Here is a 26,413-nt window from a genome sequence, read left to right as displayed (position 1 = left end):
TGCATACTGTTGTTTACTGTCACCTACTACCGTGTATCGGTGAAGGTAACATTTGGCAGCAGTCACATCTTATCATGTCAAAGTGAGCAATGCAAATAATTTAATTCAGTGTCCTTTCATAAATTTTAATGTCAAATTCAATAGAATTTCCCGTTTCCTCCTGCTGACAGTCTTTGTAAAACATTGAAGCACAAAAAGATTTGTTAATCTCCAAACAACCTCTCTGCCTTTTATTTTCATGTTATTTTCTGGAATTAGCCTCTGATAAACATGTAAGCTGGCAATTCCGCTGCTCTGCATTATAATATACCAAGCAGCAAATAATGCTACCTTTTAGAGCTTGACGTTGCCAATGCTGTGGTGAGCAGGCAACATGCCAGTGCTCATAGGTAAAAAGAATGAACTAAGCCATAATGTAATGACATATTAAGCTGTTTAGTTGTTTGATAAGGCTGTATTGTGCACTTGATCGGCAGCTCATATCTTTGTCCAGCTTCAATATTTCTCTAGCCCACAACATGATTTGAACACCTGCGGCATACCATTAAAGAAGAATGGTTTTCTGTAGTGCATTATGCCATCAACTATTGTGTGGCATTTTCACATTTAGAGCCTGTGCTTACAAAGTGGTATAAAAACTGAACCACTAAGTTTCTCTATTGTAGAGGCAAAGTGCAAGACTAGCTATGCATACAATGAAATAATCTTTTTTAAGTATGAATTGACTAACTTTGCTGTGTCAAATGTGCATTGAGTACAAACATTTAGTTTATGAAAGCTCGAGACCTCTAGGTACACTGGTGAGACTTATTTAGCAGCGATGATTAGCAATGCAAGGAACATCAGCAATTCGAATGACCACTGACTGGGAACAACAGGCTTCGACACAAAGGTTCACCTTAGTTGTGAGGACAATCAGATTTCTTGTGATAGCTGTGTTTGCTCTTTTTTTTTATGGAGCTTTCATTCTTCTTTTCTACTTCTCACTTGTCGTCCAGTGCTTTTTTTTTCCTATGTTGAAATGTCTGCATCCTTCTAATAGTTCTGTGGTCCCCATTCATTCAAAACTATTTGTTGCCAATATACTAGCATGTACAAATACTGTTGTCATACATCACAGTGACAAAAATGCTGAGGGGGGCATGGATATCAGCGTTGGTTTGAATAAAGACTATGACAAGCCAGAGCAGCAGAATATAATGTGATCCACTCTGTATATCTGCCAGTCTTTGGTAAGTGTATTGCCTTTTACCAAAAAGAGCCAAGAACTTTTCTTTTTCAGCTGAGAACTCTCTTACGTGTCACGGGTCAGGATTACTCGTAATAGCCACAATCTCCCGGGAAATTGGTTAAAAGGACACTAAAGGCAAATAATTTGTCGGAGTGAAAGCTCGATGTATGACAGCGCATAAAATGGCAATATTATTAACAGCAATGTCCTACTTACTGAGAAATTGAAATAAATGCACGAGAACGCCTGCCGTCTCGGAAACCGTCACAGGAAATTGTTCAATGGTCGTTGCTGCTGTGGCTCCCGCACAGTAAAGCCGGGCAGCGTTGTGCAAGGCAACAGTGACGTAAGACGGCCACTTTCAGGCAGGAGATTTGAAGTCCGCTAACGCGATGCGGACCATTGAAATGCGATTTCATTATAAAAAAAAAATGCCATCTTCCCAAAGAAACTCTAGATAGGATGCGAATCAGCAGCTTTGCGCGCGGCGATTTGGCGGAATGCGCGCGGCGCTTTCAAGACGTTGCCGACGACGTCGAGGATTCGCCGGCGTTGGCCTTCTGCTGTCGGCGCTTCCGCTCGGCTTCCCTTGACTCGCTTCTCGTCGGTGTTACCCGCGCGCCGTCTCCATTCTCGAATGCGACCGGCGTGCTTGACTCGCACCTCGCGGTGTCGTTGGTCTTCCACTGCCTACGCTTGCGTTTGGCTTCTCTGGCTCACGCCTCGTTGGTGTTGCAGGCACGACATCGCCATTCGCGAACGCGATCGGCTCTGCTAACGCTCGCAACACCGGCGACGGCCGGGTTAGGCCAAATCGCTTCGGCGCATGTTTCGGCGTTGGAAGGAGCTTCGCTTTCCGGCGTCCTCGCCATCGCAGATAAACGAGCCGAAAGAGTTCACTCGATGTGCGCTCGAACGCTGCGAGCGGTGGGGAGGGCGAAGCGAGAAAGGTGACACGCGGCGAGCGAGCGGCAGGCGAGGGAAAGAGCGATGTCACCGCGCACTGCCAGGAAAGGTGCGGCCTACTTGGCACCGCCCCAACACCTGCGGCGAGGGGAGCACGGTGCGGCGTGTTTGCACGGAAACACGGACGGACAGCGTTACACAGGTTAGTCAAAGAACTGCTTCGCATCAAATAAGCACTTCCTTGGTACAAAAGTAGCGCTTCGAGGTTTCTGAACCGCTGTTTAAGTAATCAACATCGACTTAATGTTTGGCTTTGGTGTCCTCTGAACGGCGGTCACTTCTAAACAAAGATTAGTTGCGAGTTAGCGCCCAGTCCTATGTTTCGGTGTTCCTTCCTGCCATCGTTGATTTTGCGCTTCTAAGTTTTAGGATTATGAACCAACTAGCGAGCCGTACACCGAGCTCATATTAGCTGAGACGAATAATAGCGTAGGTGGTGTTCTCCTACGTCACAAAAATTATGATTTATGACGTAGTCCATACTTTACAGAAACCGAAAACTTCAAACTGAGTTTATCCTGCGCCACCACGAAGCTGGGCTCAGAATTCGCATTGGACAGTATTGTAATCTTCGGTGTTTTTTTTTTTTGCATGCTGCATAGTACAGTCGCAGGACATCTTGATATTTTTTATAGAACAAAATTTATTCTCGCAAAACATTGTACAGCGTTTTAATATATATGGAGAGTCAAAGTTCCTATTCTTCACTGAAAATTACGGAGCTTTGGAAGGTATCCCTAAAACGTATCACGGTAAGCACACAATTCTTGGCAATATCCCACTATGGGCATGTTCCCTTTTTTGTCAACGCGTACGCGAAAGCTTTGTTTGTTCGTTTGTTTCCCTAGCTAAGTGGCACGTACCCACTTTGGGGGATTGACCACGAATGCAACGTTAAGACTGTTAAATGTTGTTTTAGGTAAGCTATGAACTTGAAAACCAAAAAAATAATGAAATAAAATGGCAAAAAGCGTAATGTATTCAAATTAACTACAAGTAATATGCTTTTAGCTTGTATTCCAGACTGCCGTATTAACCTGATGTGAACAATTTTTAAATATTAGATGTAACTTACTGAAATGACGAATGATTTTATATGCCAGATTAAAATGGCACTCGTTGAGTAGTTATAATGAAATTACACACGGCATTAAAGGAATCCCTGTTGCAGTATCCCAAGCCTGAGGCACCGAAGCTTAAAACATTTTCATCCGATAAGGTCAAGCCAAATTTTGCAAAAGGAGTAATTAGGAGTCGAGTTCTAATGCGAGAGTATCTTGGACATGACAAAAAGTAATGTGCAATATTTTCGAGTTCTCCGCAGAATTGACAGAAGGGTGATATCGTCAGACTAGCCCTCTGTCAGTAATAGTTTAATGGTGGGACACGACATTGAAATCTGGTGATCGTCGATTCTGATTGTCGAGAATGGCTCCACTGCGATTTCCATGGATATTTTAGGTGATTAAATTCCGTCTACGTAGTTATTGCTTCCATCCTATCTGTGTGAATAGTTAATCTTCTAAACCTGACTGGGTTGAAGTATTCTACCAGCGGGAGAACCTGGACCATTGGGAGATCTAGCGATGAGCGCGCTAAGGCGTCGGCCATTTCATTTAATGTTAACCCACAGTGACCTGGGACCCATACTAGTTTCAGGTACTTTAGCTGAGACGGGACTAAAGATCGTAACGTCGTTTCCGCACGAGAGGTATGAGAATTTGTAAGAGCAGAGCATGCCGAAAGCGAATCAGTAATTATTACTGCCCTGTTCCCATTTATCGGAAGTTTTCGCAATGCCATGACGACTGCCATTAGCTCCGCCTCGATAACCGGAGTGAAATCGGGTAGCCTCACGGCAAATGACCAACCAAGCGCTTGGGAGACTATTCCTGCGCCTGCCCTTCCCTCATTGACGGAAGCATCTGTAGCTGTTATGTTACGTGCAACCATTGTGCAGGCAAACGGGTGATGTTTTCTCATCGAAGGCAAGCCGTTCTTTCTCAGTTGTCTCTCGCTCTCTCGGATTTCAGGTCTATAGAAGCGCAGTATACTTACGCGGAAGCGCCACGGAGGACGAAGGGCAAATACGGATGTGGCTCTTAAATTAGAATTTCATTAAAAATGTCCAATGTCTTCTTTTATTATCTCCATTACTCTAAATTTTCACAAGAATTTCTAAGACCACTCGATTTGTCGGTCAATCCCCCACTGTGGGTATGAGCCAAAAGAGAAGAACGTGCCTTGGTGACGTCACAGTGCCGCGAGGCTCGCAGTCCCGTGGGCTCGCGCGTGAGACCAGGGCTTTTGCGGCATGCTCGCGACCGTCTTCGGAGCCTGCCGGCATCGCTAAATCTTCGAACCCTCCGAGAAAGGCCCCGAGTACAGCAGCCGGCAACAGGGACAGCTCAAGGACCCCGCTCGGTGAGTCGGACGCACGAAGGTTGAGAAGGACGTGCAGCTTGGGTGCAGATCGTTTCGTATCGAGAACTGCACCAAGGGCGGATCCAGCCACTCATTTTAGCGAGGGAGGGGGGCGCCTCATGTAACACAGGGCGTGGTCATGACTTGTTGCTTTTACTAGCCAAAAATTCCTTCATAGCATAAATACTGTGTAATGTGTGCTCACAGTGGTTTCGCTCATTCGTACGAATTAGGGATAAGAGGTTGGCTACGAGCACTGAAGAGGTTGGGGGGGGGGGGGGGGGGCGATCGCCCCTACGCCCTTTAAATCCGTCACTGACCTTACGGTACGTGCGGTGCATCGCCATGGCAGCTAAAGCCTTCGATCGCTCAGGCTCGACCGTAAGAAATTATGTTTGCCCACATAGAGAAATTATTTCCAGCTCGAAACTACAGCTTCCGACACTGGCATTGCGCAAAAGCATATGACCCTTTAGATACGCTTCGATCAATCGTCACAAAGGAGCTCGAGATACAAGATTCGCATGCATCACGCTGCTCCTTCTCGGTGATGAAGCCACTGCAGAGGCGTATACGCCGTGCACGTACGCCACAATGCGCACAGCGTACGTGCGTAATTTTGTGCAGTACTTGGTAGCTTGCAAGCCGGTCTGGAAAGCACCTGTATAGTGCTGAACACTACAGGTGCACTATAGTGCTGAACACTACAGGTGCGTGTGACCTGGCGGGTACATCATCAGAGAGGTAGAATAGACCACCCGCGTCCTTTTCGGCCTTGGCGGGAACTTCGCGCGTCACCTGAATGGAGATAGCCATGCTGATGGGGTAAGGCGGCGGCGACTGCCTGTTCAGAGAAACCGGCAAATGAAAAAGCTAGCGCATGCTGACCATTAATGAGGAAAGAGCGCAGGACAAGAGCTTACTCGATCAGGGCTAAGCAACGCGCACAGTGAGGAGACCTACGCACGTCGGCCAGGACTAACGCGAGAGGCCAGAACCAACGTTACTAGATTTGGACCAGAACTAAAGTCCCAACCACACGCCCGCGTTTGAACGCGTCAGCACGCCATGCTTCGCGCCAACGTCCGCTGAAGAGGCCAGATCACGTGTTGACGCGCGTTGAAGGCGAGAGCTCTGTCAGCCTTATCGTGTCGTTCGCCGGAAGCACGGCCAGAAGTTGCTGTGGGCGTCCCCTTGGTGACGCCGAGTCTTCACGACACGCGCTGGCGCTTTAGAACGCGTACGTGTGGTTAGGGTTTAACGAATGAGCTCAGAACCAGGAGTCGTCGACCAGTACAACGAAGATAGCAGGTCCAGCGCTCTTCGACCATGCGCAGTAAAGAACGCAGGCACATCCAACGTTACTAGAACCAGACCTGGTACTAATAACGTTGGGCACATCACTATCGGTTGTCTTGTGCTCGAAGATACGCGTCGCCTCATATCAGTCGGCGTATTGTAACTACGGTGGATAGTTTGAAACTAGCATGAGGCCTGGAGCGACGTCGGCGTTGTATAAAAACGTGCGCGAGGGAAAGAAAAAAAGTCCCTTTTCGCGAGTACAGCCGTCTGATCGACCTCGTAACGTCTTCGCAGCGCATTAGTCAACCCACGCTGCGTTCTTCGAGCTACTTTAAGCGATCGATTTAACAGAACATGGAAGTTTTGCGCCAGATTGGATCACGGAAGCTGCGCCAATAATTTGATCTTGCGGGTCCCGCACAAAAAAAAAAAAAAAATCGCGGGTGCTCTATTCTCTCTTCATCTCTGGTGCGTGTGCGCTTTACACAAACAATTAAACAATATCGTGTTAGGTGGGGGCAAAACTGCTTTTATACGGGTGTGTTTAAGCTTGGTGTAGCATTTCTCGACCACGAAAAACTGGCGTAGTGGAGGAGAGAGGAGAAATCCGAACATAGCTGTGGGACAAAACGGTGACGACAAGTGGTGAAGAGTAAACGTACAACAAAGCGTAGTATAGTAAGAAATAGTTGCTGGTCTAGACACTGCCTGCTATTAGACGACGCGACCCCCCCCCCCCCCCAGAAATAATAGGCGAGAGGAAAGACCGCAACTAACTTCCTTCTTGCAAAACCGTACACACCATGCGTCACATCACAGGTGCCCACTATCAATGCAAGTGCTAGTTAAAAAACCTCGTGCTTGTAAGAAATCAGGTACACGTTTTTCGATGCGCAGTTACTAAATCTCCTTGGTTATTTTTTAGCCGAGGGCCGTAAACTGTGCAACTCCCTTCCAGAGCACGCAGCCTCGCATAGCCACGAACTGTAGTCGTCTTTCCACCCCCGATATTGAACATGCCAGCTTATTTGGCGGTCGCACTGGTGTTAACGCTTCCAGTGGACGATCCCAAGACCGGACGAGGCATTCCAAGAAAGGCGCGTTTCGCTGCGACGGGCGAAATACTCATGCAACGATCGCCAGATGGCGGCTCCAGGTCGTTGAATGAAAATTCCTTTAGCTGAATGTATTACTGTATCTACTCTAAAAAATTGCGTCAGATTAAGGGCAGCTCATTTTTGTTTAAAATTAGGACGGTAGTAAATTGTGGAGTAACACATAGGATAGACACGTGCAGTATGTGGTACATGTACATGTTTATTATTATTATTATTATTATTATTATTATTATTATTATTATTATTATTATTATTATGTGACGTTTAACGTCCCAAAACTACTACATAATTATGAAAGACGCCCTGGTGGAGGTCTGCGGAAATTTCGCCCACCAGACGTTCTTTAGCCTGCACCCAAATCTGAGCACACTGGCTTGCAGCATTTTCGCCTCCATCGAAAATGCGGTCATCGCAGCCGGGATTCGATCCCGCGATCTGAATGTAACATGTGTGTTATGATGTATACGTGGAAAGAAGAAGAACACGACTGAGTTGAACGCAAGAAGGCTGAATTTTTCAAATTTTTGGTGCCTCTGCAATTTAGGATGCAGCTCAATAACGGTTTACAGCCAACGCCGCCATGACTACGTAAGCCCTGCTACACGAAGGAGCTTCGATCGAAGTTTCTCTTACCATTTTCGATTTCCATGGGGACGAGTTTTCAGAGCAGCCGATTTTCTCGTCCAGCACCTCTCGCGCTGAGCTTCAAAGCTATAAGGAGAAAAAAGAATATAGTAAAATGGCAAATTTGTAGGACCTTGGTAAGCTTTATTCTTCCGTAATTGTGGCCCAGTGATTTTTTTCCTGCTTGTATAAGACCAACTTTCCGTTGCACAAACATTCCTGCTTCATTGCGCACCAGTGTCTACTCTATGGCTGTACATGTATTGTACTCTGGTGTTACTCCAGGTGTGGGCGGCGACACCCTAAAGAGACAATAAATAGAAAAAAAACACGCATTTTTTCGTACAAGCAAATTAACCTTTCGCAATACTATAGACGCTCACAGCCTTTAGCTATAGAAGACGCGTTTTGATCAAGAAACCGCGCGCAAAAAAAAAAAAAAACAGAAGAGGGGGGAGGGGGGAACTTTAAGCTTCGCCTTTAATAGCTGAAAGCGATAGCCGTATACTGTTCCTAGTGCGTCAGTGTGTGAAATGTTTTAGAACTTGCTATTGCACCCACTACGTGGCCTTAAGCGTGCAGCAGCGTGTGTGCCTTTGGCGATGGGTGACTGGCTTTAAACTGTGGAGTATGACTCCACATTATGATAATCCCAACTTCTGACGATGGTAATGTACGCTCGTACCGCGCATTATTACGGCATTATTTCATGTTGTATTGTTAAGCATGTGTAAAGGGCGCGTGTGTTTGGTAAAGCATGAAAGTTTTCAGGCAGAGGAAGTTACTTTCACTGCATTCACAAGCAGAGGTGTAAATGGGTGGTATACCCGTTTTCCACGCCAACGACCCGGGTTCGAACCCCACAGAGACACGACATTTTTTTATTTATTTTATTTGCATACTTCTCGATTTTTCGGTCACGCAAAGATCGTGATTTTTCGCTCACAGCACACCACGGCGCCGACGTCTGAGAAACGCGTTCTTTAAAGCTATCTCGTTAAAAAAATAAAGTGGCGTTTTATGTGGCGTACACAGTTTCTGATCGGTACAATTACTGCTCTATCAGCATAGGCGTGCCCTACAGGGGTGGGGAAGGGGCAAAGGTTCGTCACAGCGTCCCTCTCCTTATTATGTCAATGCAAGAGGCTGACTTTGCCCCCCCCCCTTCCCCCCGAGTCGCAGCCAACCTCCCTATTATGTCAATGCAAGAGGCTGACTTTGCCCCCCTCCCTTCCCCCCGAGTCGCAGCCAACCTCCCTATTATGTCAATGCAAGAGACTACTCCCCCCCCCCTCCAAGTCGCAGACCACCTTCCCGTGCGCTCTTTCATCCAGCGGCCGTGGTACGAAGCTTACTTTGCCCCCCCCCCCCCCCCACTTCCCGGACGCACGCCCTACTGAGCCAAAAATGTAACGTTCCAAGTTTCAAGATGTTTCGTTAAAACAATATCGCCAAAATGTGAGAAAAGTCTGTAAGGTCACACCGACATTCATGAGAAGATTTCGGCGCAAAATTTAGAAACAAGACATACTGATCTTTATTTTCTCCTTTTTTTGATAAACTCGGATGATTAAATTTACGGCAAAAAATATTTGAACCGGTAATTTGCAGGGCTAAATTGACTCGTTTTGTCACTTCTGTGTCCTTTTTTACCGAGCCCCCAACGTTGCAAAATACACCGAAACCTGGAGGTTTCGCATTTGGTATTCGCGTTGATGGTAAAAGTGCTAACGTAGCCATAGACATTGATCCAGACATCACGAAGAAAATAGATAATGGAAGTGTTTAAGAGGAGCCTATAACACGACAGTTATAAGAATGCAAAGACGTGACAAGTGTAAGACACAGTGCTGTGCACACAAAAGAGCCTTCTGCTCTGTGCAGCAATGCCCGATATCGGTCATCGTGGACTATAGTGGTTATGGCACTCGAATACTGACCAGCAGGCCGCAGGATCGAATCCCGGCAGTGGCGGTCGTATTATAGATGAAAGCGAAATAGCTCGACGTCTAGAAGGTCGAATTTCCGGAGGTTTTGGGACGTTGAAAAGCCAACAGTTTTTATCATCACTGTTCGATACCACCTGATGGCTTGAGCATTTCCTATCTTTCTCGCGATTTCGCGAATACCAAATCGGATCACATGAATCCAAACGGGTCGCCCAGGAAAGAGAAACCAGGAACAGAAGATCATATGTGTGACCACGTGGCAAAAACCTGCAATATTTCCGTCTTGGGGGAAAACTAGGTGATCATGGTGTTTTCGAGGAAAGTGAACGCAGCATGTATGGACATTAAATGACAGTATATGAACTCGGAAACGTTAAATGCTACGCAGACTGCTATAGAATAAAAAAAAGGCGCTTTCATGTCGCTCTAGGCGACGTCCGTGCCGAACATATTGAAAAGTATGTGCAGGCATCTGCTTTTCAGTTATGCCCGCGGCCACAAGTTGCAGCCCGGATCCACCCACATCGGTAGCGTTAGCGTTTCCCGCCACGGTGGTCTAGTGGTAATTTTCCTCGACTGCTGACGTAAAGGTCGCGGGATCGAATCACGACCGCACTTTTGACGGGCGACAAACAATTCTCGAGGCCCGGGTACTCAATTTCGGTGCACGTTCAAAAACCCAGATGGTCTAAACTTCCAAAGCCCTACACGGCTTCCCTCATAACCAGATCGTGGTTCTGCCGTGAGGCGTAAAAGTACAGCGATCAAGTTAGCTATCTGCCGTTTTGTGGTTACTCGGAGCTCGCGCGCTGCTGTGTACACGTGGCGGTAGCGGCACGAAATGAGAAAACCTTTCGGCTGCGCTGTAGGAAAATGCGGCTTCCACGACCTCCGCAGCGTTTGCGCGTCTCTTCGCCGCGTCTGGCGCGCTGAACGGTGCTTTATAACGGCCGCGCCAGAAGACTTCTCGGGTCAGAGATAGTTTCGAGGGCAAGGCGGCCTTATATCGCCGCTTTCTCACGTGTACCCCATCGCTGTGTGTATGCCGAGGCCGGTTTCGCTTCTTCGTTGATGCGATGCAAGCACGGGCCTTTCGCAATAGCGCCTCGTCGCGGAATGCCGAAGTTCATCGGCGCACAGCCTTCCTTCTCTTCCTTGCCCCGAAGCGCAGGTCGCGGTCACGGTGGTCTCCTGAGCCGCACGCAGCCGAACAGATTGTCTGCTAAGTGACCTTGTAATTGAATATGTGTACCGCCCGATTTTCCTGTTTCTTTTCTTTTTCGATTTACGATAGTATTTCCCCCTGGTTTATTCTGTTACCTGACAACCTTCTATATTTAGTGATGTGGGGGGTTTGACTTGTTGGTTTTACATATTGATAAGGTAACAGCGTGGTTTTTTTTTTCTTTTACGCGGGGACAAAAGGAAACGACACTTAGCGCTGTCTTTCAACTGAAATTTATCGGAGACGAAATGTATTACGGAAAATTTTATCGAAAACTTTAAAACGTGACATGAGTTATTGGCAGAGTTGCACGTGCGCATCTAGAAATGACAATTCTTTCCGTGACACAGACAGATGCCTTGCCGGTACACGATGAGCCCTCCTGCGCAGTCTGTGGGGTTTCAATAATTTCGTGAGTGTGTTGGTCTTAATGTACGCCGCCGATCACGGTTTTTTCGAACAAATGGGCGCGGAAGGGGGGGGGGGGGTCTACCGGAACGGCAGAGAATACCCTTACCGTTTTCAATCAGCTTTTTAATAAACCTACATTTGCCACAGGTACAACGTACCCGGTGCCGTCAGTCGTTTTAGCAAAACACTGGCAAGGTACTGTAATTAGGGCGTGCACCTAAGCCGACTTGAAAGGCAGCAGCCATGTTTTTCTCGCCCGTCCCCCTTTCGAGCAATGCTTTCTGCACCGAACGTAATTTCGCCATGGTTGACGCACGTTTGAACAAGCGACGATGCCATGGTATGACGTCTTCATTGTGAAGTCACGCTATCGACGTCATGGCGATATCTAATATTCGTGGTCTGTTTTCGTCTCTCGCGTTGACGCCACCAACGGTCAAACTTGTGGTGAGGCACCGGGGGCCTTTACAGAGTGGAACTAACTTCTCGGGCATTGCGTGCTTAACCCAATGGTCTCGTCGTTTACGCATCGCTCTTATCGCCTCGCACTTTCATCCTTCTTTTTTTCTCTCGTCCGCTTACGTCTTCGTACACCGAAGTCGGTGCATCATTCCCGCTCCCGATACCGTTTACAGCTGCAACGACCGCATACGTGCACACTGTTTCCAATCGGGCGTTACAGTGGCGACCCGAGTTCGCGTTAAACTTCGATGCCGTGTGTCTGCCGTGCGGCACGGTCCGCTTTCCAGCGATAAAAATGCGTAGGGACCGCGCGCCTGGGCGAGGATGTTAAACTGCTTACGGTCGTTCCGCGGCGGCCACTTGGAAGGCAAACATTTCCAGCACCACGCTCCGCGAACCTGACCTGTTTCCCAGGTGTGCCGCGAGTACATACGAGCTCGGTGCATGTCGGAGCTTATATTTGCGCTGTATTTTCACGTGCGGCCGTCGTGGGAACAATTCAGCTGTACCGGGAGGATGCAAATCGAGAGGAGCGCCAGCTTTGTTCTACCGGTCTGGTAAACCTGCCGATGTGAGAAGTGTGTGGACACTTCACACCTGATAAAAGGCCCATAGAAGCGGTGCTTTTGCTTAGCAAAGACATGTATTGACGATGATATATAGTTTTTATTGGCGCAAAGGTGATGTGATGGCCAAAGAGCGCCAAAGACATTTATTGTGTGTATACACTGTATACATGTGAACTGAAAGCCGTAGTTTTGGTTACATCAAAAAGCGATGCTCTGTACTTCTACAAGAATCGACCGCTATCTATGCATCTCGGCTGTATCGTTTGCTATAAACGCCCCAAAGCCTAATTCCGATATCCGCCCTTTATGTTCGATTGATTTATGGGGTTTAACGTCCCAAAACCACCATATGATTACCCTTTATGTTCAAGGAGGTGTATGCTGGGGTCGTGAGCTTATGTGGGCTGTCCTAGCTTACGCATTCGCATTCCCTACAAGCCGTAGTTTGTTTTGGACGATATAGTTGAACATTTACGTTTTCGTGTCACAACTTCTACGCCCAATAATATAGGGTATAGGGCGCGGTAAAATTATGACACGGGGCAAAACACGACATTTTTTTTACTTTCCGGCTTCTGTACATTTAACACAAAACTACTTTTCTTTGTTTCTCATTTCCAGCGATAAGTGCTGGTCCTTGTCTACATATTCGCATGTAAAAGTCGATGATTGCTTACACAGTTCGCGCGGGAAGAATTACGCAGCGGGTGTCAGTGTTTTTGACGGAGCCGCGCAAAGTCTCGCAACTATACCTTTCAAATAGACCCCAATGTTATTGAAACGACAAGTTTAGCTGCAGTGCTAGCGTTCCAATTTTATAAACATTACATATCTACTCCTACAGCCGTCGTGTCGGGTTGAGATTATTTGCAGTCAGGTTTAGCAGTGTTCAGGGCTACGATTCTCGCGAGCAGTAGCGCTTTAAACGAGCTTACCGCTTGATTGATTGATATGTGGGGGTTTAACGTCCCAAAACCACTATATGATTATGAGAGACGCCGTAGTGGAGGGCTCCGGAAATTTCGACCACCTGGGGTTCTTTAACGTACACCCAAATCTGAGCACACGGGCCTACAACATTTCCGCCTCCAGCTTACCGCTTCTGGTGTTGCTTATATGCATGTTGTTATTGGCATCGTTACGCAGCTGCAAAGAACTGGTGACATAAAACATGCGCGGCTGCTTGACCTATGTCTGTGCGTACATTTGTACGTATCTTTAGCGCACATTCGTAACCGATCAATGAAAAAAAATTACAGCACAGTCAGCTTGCATGCGCACACTTCGCATAACATCGATTCGCAAGGTACGTGGAATTCGCCGATTTTTTTATTTGAATGAAACCACATGTGCCCCACCGCGGTGGTCTAGTGGCTAAGGTACTCGGCTGTTGACCCGCAGGTCGCGGGATCGAATCCCGGCTGCGGCGGCTGCATTTACGGTGGAGGCGGAAATGCTGTAGGCCCGTGTGCTAATATTTGGGCGCACGTTAAAGAATCCCAAGTGGTCGAAATTTCCGGAGCCCTCCACTACGGCGTCTCTCATAATCAAATGGTGGTTTTGGGTCGTTAAACCCAACTTATCTATCGAAACCACATGCAACTCCGGCGAGACCCACTCTAACGAATCAGCCTGTCATTGGCATTGTTACAAACCGCGCATGCGCGGGGAGTTGGCCACGACGACACGCTATATCCAGAAGCAAAGAGAGGGGGAAAAAAGCGCAATAAAAGTGTGGCTGGCACAAGATATACCACGCCCACCGGAAGGATCCAGGGTATGGCGGTCGAGAAGACTCGTTGGTCTCACCCGTCTGCCTCACGTCTCCTTTCACGTGCACTTTGGTCATTTTTTTGTTCTTTCTCCCTATGCGTATTTGCGCCTCTGCACACGTGCGAAGGCGACAGCCGAGTCGGGCGTAATACATTTTTATCGGCCACGCGCGGAAGAGAAAACCGGTCGTGGAAAGCCGAGGCAAATTACACGACCGGAGGAAGGACGGGTCGCCTTATGCGACCGAACACACAGACGCAAACAGATACGGATTGACGCTGAACTAAAGAAGCAAACAAAACCGCGACCACGGATCAGTGAATCTACACGCAAGTGCAAGTACGAAAAAAATACAAAAAAAAACACTTCGACACTATTCCGCACGGCGAAGGCGACGCCGCGATTCTGAAACCTCGTTCCGGGGTGTAGCCGTGTAATGACTGTATTCGCATGCGAATATATTAAGATCACGAAAAGTATTAGTGTCGTCTCGGATTAATTCACTTTTTTGGGTGTGTGTCATCGTTGGTGCGGCTATAGCCCCGTTTTATGTCGTCTGCAGAAGCGTGGTCGACAAAACTTCCGGTGTATTTATGAGCACGCGCTAGGCTTTACTCGATTACTGGCCCGTCACGAATTTCTCGCTTCGGGGTCGGCAACCGTTTTGTCGGAGTCAACGCAGCACGGCTTGGCGAACATTCGACACTTCCTTGTTTCGATGACGAAGCCAGCAGTGAAATGGTTATTTCCTTTGCGATTATGGCTGTCTTAGCCCATAAATGTAATGATTCGATTAGTCAAGTGTTCTGCTCGTGCGTTGGATACTACGGTCTTCTTCCTGACGTCATTCATGTGGTCTTTCGGTCGTCTTTCAAGATTACCACTCTTCCCGATATTATAATAATATTGGGGGGGGGGGGGGTTACCACCCAAAGCAATGGTTATGAGAGACTCCGTATAGTGGAGGGCTCCAGAAATTTTGACCACCTGGAGTTCTTTAACACGCGCTGAAATCGCACAGCACAATGGCCTCAACCATTTTGCCTCCAGTGAAATGAGACAACCACGGCCGGGATCGAACCTGCGACCTTTGGGCTAGCAGCAGAGCACCGTAGCCACTGATCCACCTTAACGGAACTCTTCCCGATATAAACGTAGTCACAGTCTGCACATAGAACTTCATGAACAATGCCTAGGAATTTTTTTTTTATTTATGAGCGGGTATACTCTAACGCACACTATCTCCGCGCGTCTCTGCCAGTGAACGTGGTTACAAGTACTCAAACATAAAACTGAGCTACAGTCGGCGCGCCTTCACGGCTTTAGTTCGTGCAGCGCTCACAAAGACGTTGATTCCTTAACATTGTTCTGCACGAACTGAATGATAGACGCCGAAATGACGTACCTCTTAGTAAATGTGCTCCAAAAGAGAAGTTCTATAACGACATTGGCGAAGCCGCATCACGTGCCCCACATTACGTGCCATCACGTACGCAACTTTCCTTCAAGCGTCCGACTCCGCTCTTTCTCGCCAAACTTGTGGCACTATGTGAGGAGGAGGAGGGCCGACGCCACAGCTATGCGTCAGCGGATTAACCCAAGGATGTTATAAAAAAAATTACCCGAGGTCAATCGCATCACCTCGCTGAAATCACCGGTCTGCGTCGAAGCTCTCGGTGATCAACACATTACATCTCTTAACGAATGTCAAAACACAGATATTTCTTTTATCGCTGAAGAACAAAGTGGCCTACCAACTTACGCCGAAAGCAATAAATGTTTCTGCCATTTAGCTGCTGCATGCCTGACTATCCGTTTATCACGAACGTGTTTCCATAATGAACGCATCCTCTACGCGACCGTGATGGTTGTGGGTTCGGCAATACAGAGCTATAGCAGAGCAACGCAAGAGCGATAAAGAGGGCTGCAGATTATGCTTCTGTTGGAGTCACCCTGCAGTGTGTCCAACGAAGCTTGTCTCTAACTTTCGTCCGTTGAAATTAACCTTAACAATAATGAAAGAAAATCAATCTATCTTGCTCGTCTCCGTGCTTGTCTCAAGATGCCCATAATTACATAGAGAAGGCAACGTTGGGTGTATAGACAGCGGGATTAACCGAGATTCACAACGCCGTGCATTTCAATGCTGCACGCGGTGAGCTACTCCGCCGCTCGCGCATAAAACCACTCATTAGTCGCGTGACCTGTTCTTGCGTTTTGAGATCAACAGGCCGAACCGGCTGCAACAGAACTTGCGTGGCGCCAAACGACTCGGAACGGCGAAGGGCATTGCAGTGTCGACGCACCACAAAGTAGGATAGATTAATCCGCTCGCCTATAAAAGCGAAAAACGAAAACAATCAAAACGAGGTTTTTCAGTGTCGCAATGCCTTCTTCAGTACCGCGGCAAACAGCAATAAGCGCGTCAATGTTTTTACAGTCGCACAAGGCCTTGCAGGACATTGTATACGCTCTCTGAGCTACCTAATAGCCTTGCATTGGCAATGTCGTTCCGTTTGTTTCTTCAGTAGCATTTTGGCTCAGTGCTCAAGAATGATGTCATAATACGTCCCTATTTTCATATTCCGTGCTGCTGCTTTTTGTCGAAGCCTTTTAAGAACGCCCTTGTCCACATCAAATGCAGTGACAGTGGTCAAAAATTGTCGTTAACAAGCCCTCGTCAATGATCTTGTTATATAGTGTCGTAGTGAAGAAAATGTCACAAAAAATTCGCAAAGATTGCGTAAATACAAAACTACATAGTCAATGTAAACGATGGCCAAAGCCATTAACAAAGATAGGATATGGTTCCTTTGTCGAAGATCTTCTACAGCAACTTTTCTGAAAGGCATTCAATTTAAAATTCGGGGTTTTAAACATGCGGGATTCTTTATGGGCACTTATTGTGACTTGGTCATCTCTAGAAAAAATCTGACATACACAAGGCTCCGCTCAAGCTGCGGTTCTTTAACATGAGTCTTAGTCTATCCATACAGCTAGCTGTAGCGAAAAGTATAGGAAGACGAAACTTTGTGAGAAATCTTTGGCAGCCATGTTATTTAGGAAGGTCCTTTTCCACATGTTAACGCGATAGCGTTACAGAGCTCGTGTCGCAGAAATTCCGCCGTCGGCGTCGGTACCGTTGGTTGTGAGCGAAAAATCGTCCGTGAGCAAAAAAATCGAGAGAGGCAAACGAAATAAAAAATAAAATTTTCGGTCACATTGAGGATCTAACCCGGGCCGTTCGTGTGGCAAGCAGGCGTCCCACCACAAAGCCACGATGTTATATGCATCTGCATCGAGAAAAAACACCACACAAATACCACGTAGTGGAAACAGCCTTCTCAAAGCATTTTGTTCGACAGGTGTCACGACGAAAACGAGCCCATTCAGAGGTTTGTAGGCACATTTGGGAGGCCATCAAACGACGTCGAAAAAGGCCGGGATAGTGCAGCCATCGCCGTTAAAAACGCACAGGAACTTACAAACAGCTCTAAAAATGGACAACTATGTCCATTTAGCGGAAAACATATCATGCCTTTCCAGAGGCGTTGACCAAGCAAATAGCAAACGCTAGATAATGTGCTGCCATCTGTGAGGCATTGGAGACTCTTTATGGCCTCCGAGATGGTGAGCGTGCGGCGTATATCTTGGAGGCTATGTTACTCTTGCTTTAGATTAAAAACCTGTATGTACCATTCGCGCGCACGCGCTAGTACAATTTACTGTGTGTGTGTGTGCGTGCGTGCGTGTGTGTGTGTGTGTGTGTGTGTGTGTGTGTGTGTGTGTGTGTGTGTGTGTGTGCGCGCACGCGCACGCACTAGGGGCCGAATTTCGCTATCACGTTCGACTTTTAAAGGCGAAGCTTAGGGGCAAATTTTTTTGTATACTGTTGCGTGTCCACGCATATCCGGCCTTTAATCACATATGATTCTTAAACGTGAACACTGGCGCAGCCAGGCGTTTAATGGGCGAATTCAATCCCCCTTGTGTCCTGGAAATTTCAAATTTTGTGTGCGCATACATAAGCAAGCGCAGGGTACCCCTTCAGGGGGGTGAGGCGAAGATTTGTCGCAGCGCCCACCCCTTTATCAATGTATGGGGTTGACTTTTGCACCCTCCCCCTCTAAGAGGACCAGGCGGGGCACCCTCTCTGTCTCCCCCCTATATATATATATATATATATATATATATATATATATATATATATATATATATATATATATACGCGCACGCACAAACATGCATAAAGTATGGTTGAACGTTACCCCGTCCCTACCCCACTGAATAACAAAAAAATATGCCTACGCTGCTAACCGTGAAGAATCTAACCCGCAAATGATTCTCAGCAACAAACAAATGTGACGAAATCACCGCGACGAGGGCGCCATATGGGCATTCAGATTCTTCCGGAGCGCTATCCGGCGAAACGTCGTACTGTGCTGCTCCACGCAGCGGTCTTCCGGAATATCGGCTGAGGAATCTATTAGATGTCGGACGCGCGCGATTAAATGTCTCCCCTCTCCAGCAGCGGTGAAGTACTGCTCCACGCATGCGCAGTGGCCTAATCGCGCGCAAGCATCGCCTTGCAGCCGTGACGCACGGACGACAAGATTGCCCGCTCAGCCGTGTCGGTTGGAAAACGCCGTGTTACGCTTACACTTCGGCCACTTTGTGCGCACACTCTCGATATGATGATTATAGCCTGTCCGGCGTCTTCGGCGCGGCTTGTAACGCCGACCAGCGCATGTGATTCAAGGCAGCGCGGTTTATAGCGCACGTCCCCCCCCCCCGCCCCCTTTTTGCGAACACTTCGTCAATATTGCCTCCACTTTCTCTCTCTTTCCCCTATAGGCATTCTACACTCACCTGATTTGGCTTTGTGCACTGCTCGCGCCATTTTTTATTTTGTAGGCAACTGATAAACGTGAAGGACGTTCGCGTGTGCAATCAGGAATGACCACCTTTTTTTTTTCTTCAATTAGAGCTATGTGTTAAGATCTAAAATTAAAAAAAAAAGAGGGAGGAAAGAGATTAGGTGTAGGGGTGCTCCAATTGTGAAACATTATCTCGAATCGAATTCAAATCAAATATCAAATAGAAGAGCATTTCATTGAAGATTAAAAGAAAGAAATAATCAATGAAGCCAGTTCATGTCCTCGAGCACATAAGGCGGTCACTGACTTGTTATCGAAAGACTTCAAATTGTCATGCAGAGACACGAGCTGTTTAACATATGCTGGCTTGTGTCTCTCGTGCCGTGACGCTACGGTGTTTCCTGCAGTCGAAAACATGCGATCATCGACCACCTCAGCAGCAGGGATGGGAAGGCATTGCAAGCCGATTTCGGCGATGCCTGCATAGAGTGCAGCTCCGTGTTATTTCGAGTATTTCATAGGATCATCCTTGTATCAAAGAAGTCTTTTTGAGTCTCTTGACTGCAAGATATAAGCTCAGTGTGCTGGCTATATTCTGACGCTATAGCAGTTCGACAGTCTCCCAGACTGTTTTCTCCATTGCTTTTTTTTTTCCTGGAGCCGTGACGTGAGGAATGCTGTAATAATCTTTGCATTAAACAGGCGCTTGCTTTCGAATCAGGATACCGGTGAAACCTTTAACGAAAGGTCTACTTTAAGGATGTTGGGCGTTCGTTTTATCCACCCCACTCGCACCAAGTTGCACGAATGATTTTTGTCACGTTTTACATATCAGTCTGTTCAAATTATTCGAAACTTTGAACGAAAGGTAATAAAAATGCGGATCAAATTATTCGATAATGTATTAATAATATTTGGGGTTTAATGTCTCGAAACCACCCTATGATTGAGAAACGCCGTGGTGTAGGACTTCCGAAATTTCGGCAACCTGGGGTTCTTTAACGTGCACTTTAATCGAAATACACTGATCTCAGGCCCATGTACTTCGATTTAAGTGCAACGTTTTCGTCTCTTTAAGGCAACGTTTTCTACTCCATCGAAAATGCGGCCGCCGCAGCCGGGATTCGATCCCGCGACCTCGGGTTAGCAGTCGAGCGCTGTAACCACTAGACCACCACGGCGGGGCATTGGATTAGGTATTATTCGATTAGAATTTGTAACTCGAATATTCGCACCACCCTGAAATAATTCGCATAGACCTGTGCCACTTGGTAATTAACCAACTCGTCTTGAACTACGCAAGAGTATTGACGGAAAAGAAAGCTCGCCATCTCGCATACACCACTCGCTCTCAGCGCGCCACGTTTGTTAGGCACACATATATAGCAGCTTTTGACAATTTCAAATTTTTAAAGTTAAATACGATACAGAAACGCCAGTCATAATGAGAGCGACATCGCTCATTATGTCGCCCATCATGAGCGACATCGCGGCTTAAGTTTGATTCCCTAAGTTACGCTGGCGTTTTTGTTTCTTTTTTAGCCCCCCCCCCCCATCAAAATTCTGCCACAATGATATATTAAAAAGGCCCTGCAACACTTCTTCACCCTGGTCAGAAAGCGCTGCCGATAGAAAATACGCGAGCCTAACATTATAGCGCAGCACGTGAACTGGAATCTACAATTTTCAGAATCAGCTATGAATCGTTCCTTCTGTCTAGAAACAATGCTTCGCCATGGCGTATGTAACGCCCGTGCCCCCCCCCCCTTCCCCCACGAATTTTTTTCTTCATAATATACAGAGCGAAAAATGACCATATCAAAGAAGTGCCACCCTTCCCTCTCCCCCCCCCCTCGAAAAAAATACGTCTGCCTAAGCCCATGGATGCTATGTATCCAAATAAGCATGCCATATGCCCTAAGTCCACGGCCATTGGTTGATTTGACAATGGTGAGCTGCATAGTTACCAAGGCCGCCGTGAGAGGCCGTTGCGAAGAGCTGAAGGTCGTGACGCGCGCATGACGTAACTACTTCCTTCCGTATCATCCCTCCAGGCTTAGCTTTCAGCGCGCTCGTTAAACAATAGTCTCGTTTAAGGATGTCATTCGATGGTTACTTGGAAAAATGTTTCAGGGAACCACGTCGGGTAGTTCAAGCGTTTACCTTTCGTAAATCAGCCTCGCTTGAACCCTTATGATGCGATAGTTCTTCAAGGTGTACTTTCTCTCTGACGATAGCCTTTTCACCTCTGCGTTTGTGCCGCGTAACCTCGGAAATTCGCGGGCGCCATCTTTAATAGCAGTACAAAACAACGCCTGCCTTCGTGCATCTGATTTAAGCAACAGGCGTCACGGGACGGTGGTGATCGGGATGACCATGTTTTAACGAGCCCCGCGTATCACTTAAGGACGGCGGAAGGTCCCATCGAAGCTCTGCGGCTTCGTGGCCGTGAATGACCTTGCCGGTTCGTGCTATTCAGTTCACGTCGAAGGGGCATATATCGCGGGCGCGCTAATGCGTGCGTAATTGCGCCCGCTCGATTGTTGTTTCCCCCCTAGCTGCATACTTGAAAGAGGTTACGCGAGGGAGCGATTATTCATTGCTCGCTGCGGACGTGTTTCATGCAGAGACTGCACGAAGAACGCCGTTCGACTGGCCGTTGTTTTGTTGCTATCGCATTTGCATTCAGGTGCAGCGAAAGAAACCAAGTAATGGCGGTCCCTGGCACCGCAAAGCCAAGGACCTAGCTGCGTGTATTTCTCCTTGCGAAACTGAAACGTGCCTCTCGGCGGTGAAAGCAATATAATACTTTCTATAGTACTTTCTCCCAGATGCTTTGCTTATATGTACTTAATAAAATGTTCCTCTCTCTCTCTAATGCTTTCTCGTTATTAGGTACCCACCTACTCTAGATTGCGTACGTGCCACTAATTTGAATGATCTCGCGAGTACCCATTCGAAAACCGCAGAGCTATTGACTCGTACGCTAAACAAAAATAAGTGCAGTCACATTCAAAGCTTTGCGCAGCTGTCGCCTTTCGCTATAGGACATCGTAGCCACTCTCAACGAGTACATTACCCATGAGGCCTTCCAGTTTTGTCTCACGCACATCGTCGAAAGCAATGAGCGATGGACAAAGATTAAAGAATCCAACACTATTGACGTGTGATATATGTCTACCACATGTGTATTCTTCGGTGCGCATGTGCAGGGAATGGTTATATATGGCCTGCACGTGCCCACCGAAGAAGACGCATATGGTAGACACGTCACCCGTGAATAGTATTGGAACACAGCTGCTAATAAAAAAAAACCGCTTTTGTTTTGTACTATATTCCTTACACAAGAAGCGCGCGGGCATCACGTCAACCAAATCGTTAAAAAGACGGAATTTCCGGGTTAAGTCCACGGTATACTGAGCTTCGGAACGCACACAATGACCACACAGAGCGACAGCGGTTCTAGCAACTGTCCCGTATACAGTCTTCGCGTGTGTTCGCGAGTATTATGAAATAATTCGTTGGACAGCCGGCACATGTACTTTACAGTTGTCATAGACGGACATGAGCGGACGGTACTTAAGAGTGGGGTATATGTACACTGGTGTCATTACCACGCATGCTGAAGGGCACATGTAGCTACCACTACCGGTATTTCACGACATCTGATTGCCTATACACAGCCGACAAGTTCTGTTATACGCAAGTGGCCCGGAAGACGGCGAAAACACTCACGACGAAATCGGGAGCACACCGTGCTCCACTAAAGTGTTACGGGGACTGTAAGCTTGCATGTCACGCTGCTGAATACCGGCAGCAGTGGCCCGCAGGACGAAGGGCGTGGGAAATGCGTGCACCTCGGATGCCTATGGGAACATCAAATCGTGCGTGCGTTCATTTGATCAGTCGCGGATCGCCAAGCGCTTATAGTCTCACGCGCTGCACGCTTTTTGTCTCTGGTTTGCGGTGGCGGGATCTCATGGTGCCCGTGCATGGACGAACGAATGGATGCTGCCGGCACTTACGTGGCGGCACTTACACGCACAATGCGTGTAAGTGCCACCACGTTTTAGCCAATGTGTGCTTCGCCTAACCTGACCGAATAGCGTTAATGCGTTCACGGTCGGGAGGTCACAGCATTCCTGAGCCAAGCGACGTCACGCAAGGGATCCGGGATGTCTCATTCAACACCGAAGGAAGCGATGACGAGAAAGAAAATGTACAAAAAACATGCGCTTCTTGTAAGAATGTTACGACTTTTTAAAGCTACACGCACACAAAAACTGAGTCCCTTATTTTTTTCGCTTAAGACGAGTAGCAGACGGAAGACATCTTTCTCTTCCCAGCTGATTGCACTGTTCCTGCCCGGCCACTTGCAATGTCACGTGATGGCATTATCGTGCAACGTCACCACATGATAATTTTTTTTTGCATCACTACTCCCCAACGCCACGGAATGCTGACGCCGACGGTAAAATGTCGCGTTGAACTACGCGTCTAGCGCCTTCGCGCTAATAACATTTAAACGACGTTCACATCGAATCAGATTGATATGTAGGGTTTAACTCCCCGAAACCACCATATGATTATGGGAGACGCCATAGTGGAGGCCTCCGGAAATTTCGACAACCTGGGATTCTTTAACGTGTACCCAAATCTGAGCACACGGGCCTACAGCATTTCCGCCTCCATCGGAAATTAAGCCGCTGCTGTCGGGATTCGATCCCGCGACCTGCGAGTCAGCAGTTAAGTACCTTAGCCAATAGACCACCGCGGCAGGGGGCTAGAAAGTTGGCTCCCCGCCGAATCTGCAAAATCAGCTGCGACACTCCAGACGCATGATGGGCATTGCACATATCCGCGGCGTCTATTGCTGATAGCGCTGCTGTCTTTCCTGCATTCGTCCTTGCCATCGGTCTTTTCTGTTTTGTTTTGTTTCAGAGCTGCGGTTCTGACTATCGTACAGTAATCGTACTGCTACGACAAGCGATCATCTCGGGTGTAATCGTCATTTTCTTGTTTCAAATTGCTGTTCCTCTAGTTTCCACGGTTGCCGCTATAGAGCTTCGAGCTTGTCGAAAGTCGCGACTCTCGAAGCTGCCAGTGCGTTCTAGCCACGATGATGCACGCTACATACTACTGACCTCCCTTTTGGTGACATTGTCGAAGTTGTGAATAATGCGGAAGCCTTCGATACTTTGTCAAACACGAGTGATGCGAAAAATGATAACTTCATGACATAATTTTGGCGTCACCGACCACCAGAATTTGCGAGCTCAGATAGAGACGTCATCACGCGGCATCGTCGTTTGGTGTAAGGTAGGCCGATCGTGGATCCAGTGGGAAAAGTGTTAAATGTAAAAAACTTTCACAGGGGGCCGGGGGAGGATCAATACTCCTCTCGTCATCGATTCGTATTAGGCGTATGCATAAGGGACCACGGAAGTCTTTGTTGTGATGGTGGCAGTCATCATTTTCTATTCCTTTTTTGATGATAACGATGATCAGCGTTGTCGTTGTTTTCATCCGAAGAGTGACGATGCAGCGTTTCCTTCTTTCGCAAGCAGGCAACAAGGCAAGGGCGCGACGCCATGGAGGAGCCGCCGCAGGGCGCTCTCCGTGCACCCCGGTCGCGCACGTCGGCCGAGACGGCGGCACGGGAGGGCAGTTACGGCTCGGCGCGGACCGCGGAGTCGGACGCCCGCCGTGAAGCCTGGGCCCGTCACCCGTACTACAGCAGCCAGGAAGAACAGCAGCAACTGCAGATGCAGCAGCAAATGCAGATGCAGCAGCAGATGCAACAGCTGCAGCAGATGCAACAACTGCAGCAGATGCAACAGATGCAGCCGATGCAACAGATGCAGCCGATGCAGCAGCAGCTGCAGCAGCCGTATGCAGCCCCACTGCTCGAGAAGAAGTCGTCGACGCGCTCCAAGCACGGCTTGCGCAAGAGCCACCACCGAAGCGGCAAGTCCATCAAGCACGGCTCCTCGGCCACATCAGCCGGGGGAGGAGGAGCGGTGAGGAAGACAGCGGGCACAGTACCCGCGATGCGCTTGCCACGGTAGTCGCCATAGAGGGACAAACTTGGTCGGTGGAGGTCGCAGATGCACTTTGCCACATTTCGTCTCTTTTCTAACACTTACCCTCAGACATTCACCTGTGTTCCCTTATGGAATGCAGAAAACAGCGCAACCTTATTTTCTAAAGTATTCCTTCTCAATCACAAGAGAAATTCGAGATGAAGTCCTGCACACGCGTGGTGTCACTTGAACAGGAGGCGTAGCTCGAACAAGGAGCTTTAGTGACACACCGTGTTCAAGAACTTTTCATCACTTCAGGCTTCGACCTTTCCTCGACCTTCTGCCTTAGGAGAATGTGAAAAAAAAAAGGCTTGTCGCATAACTGTAAGGTTGAAGTCCAGGCCAGTTAACGCTCAAAAATGAACCGGTTCAAAAGGATGAAGGACAAAGAAGCTGTGCGTGCCACATTTCTGCTTTCAACGAATGAAGACAATTTTAAGCGCTCGTAACATTGAAGCAAACCTTGATTAAAACTAGCCAAGAAAGGTATAAGGGACGTTAATTATGTTTCAAGTGTATTACAGTGATTGTGATACACATGTGGAGAAGGTAAAGAGGGCGAAAAGGCCATTTGCAACCAGTAGTGACCGTATCTATTACGTTCGTCCTTTTGAGTGGTTCATTCTTTCATCATGTCACATTCGGTCGATTGTAAGTAAGAATTGGGAATGGGTTAGTCGATATGTGCCTGTCGGAAATGCGGCGGCAACAGAGCAGACTAGATAGACGGCAGTACAAGTATGCCTGTGCGTAAACAGTAACTACTGCGACGTCCTGCAGGGCGAGGTTGGCAGCGGCATGATCCCGAGCGACAAGCAGCAGCTGCATATGCAGATCGAGCAGAACCGCGACGCCCTGATGCGCCACAAGGAGCTGAAGAAGAAGCAGGAGGCCGCGCGAGCCTACCGAGCCATGCGGGAGAACACCGCCGCCGCACCGTACGTGACGCCATATAGGCCACTGCACCCTTTTTCATATCTCTAAAGCTACATTTCCTGCTATGAAGTGTGCCCAACTATATGGCGGCTGGTCACTTACTGCAAACAGCGTGTTCAAGAGCAGTCTGCTTGCGCTATGACGTAGGAAATGTAGAATCGGCTCTCTCGACACTAATCAGGCATATTAGACAAGCCCCAGTACGTGCAACCGTAGAGTTTCCTAATATACACTATAGAGGGAACTCTGGCGCTAGTGTCTATGGGAGCTGCAACGCACGGCGCTTCAGCGAGCATGGGAATGATGGGTAGTACGCACATTTGTCTAATCTTCGTACTTCTGGCCTGCTTCTGGCTCCGTGTGTGATCGTGCGGCGTGGAGCTGTTTACCCACGAAACAAAAATCGGCAAATGTTCAGCGGTTGCGCTTCAAAACCTTATTTTTTAGACTTTCCTTTCCAAAT

General features: G+C 47.8%; 1 protein-coding gene across 1 annotated transcript in view; it reads left to right on the top strand.

The window, feature by feature from the left end:
• Positions 1 to 4,450: 4,450 nt before the first annotated feature.
• The window catches only part of LOC119181897 (uncharacterized), a 33,074-nt gene continuing 11,111 nt past the window's right edge, over positions 4,451 to 26,413 (top strand). The window contains exons 1-3 of the mRNA XM_075874988.1: positions 4,451 to 4,621; positions 24,499 to 24,951; positions 25,795 to 25,952. Coding sequence (XP_075731103.1) covers positions 24,523 to 24,951; positions 25,795 to 25,952 — 587 coding nt within the window. The 5' untranslated portion in view covers positions 4,451 to 4,621; positions 24,499 to 24,522. The remainder of the gene's footprint in view (positions 4,622 to 24,498; positions 24,952 to 25,794; positions 25,953 to 26,413) is intronic.

Source organism: Rhipicephalus microplus, chromosome 10 (genome assembly GCF_043290135.1).
Source record: "Rhipicephalus microplus isolate Deutch F79 chromosome 10, USDA_Rmic, whole genome shotgun sequence".
Lineage (NCBI taxonomy): Eukaryota > Metazoa > Arthropoda > Arachnida > Ixodida > Ixodidae > Rhipicephalus > Rhipicephalus microplus.
This window is presented reverse-complemented; position numbering and strand designations above follow the sequence as displayed.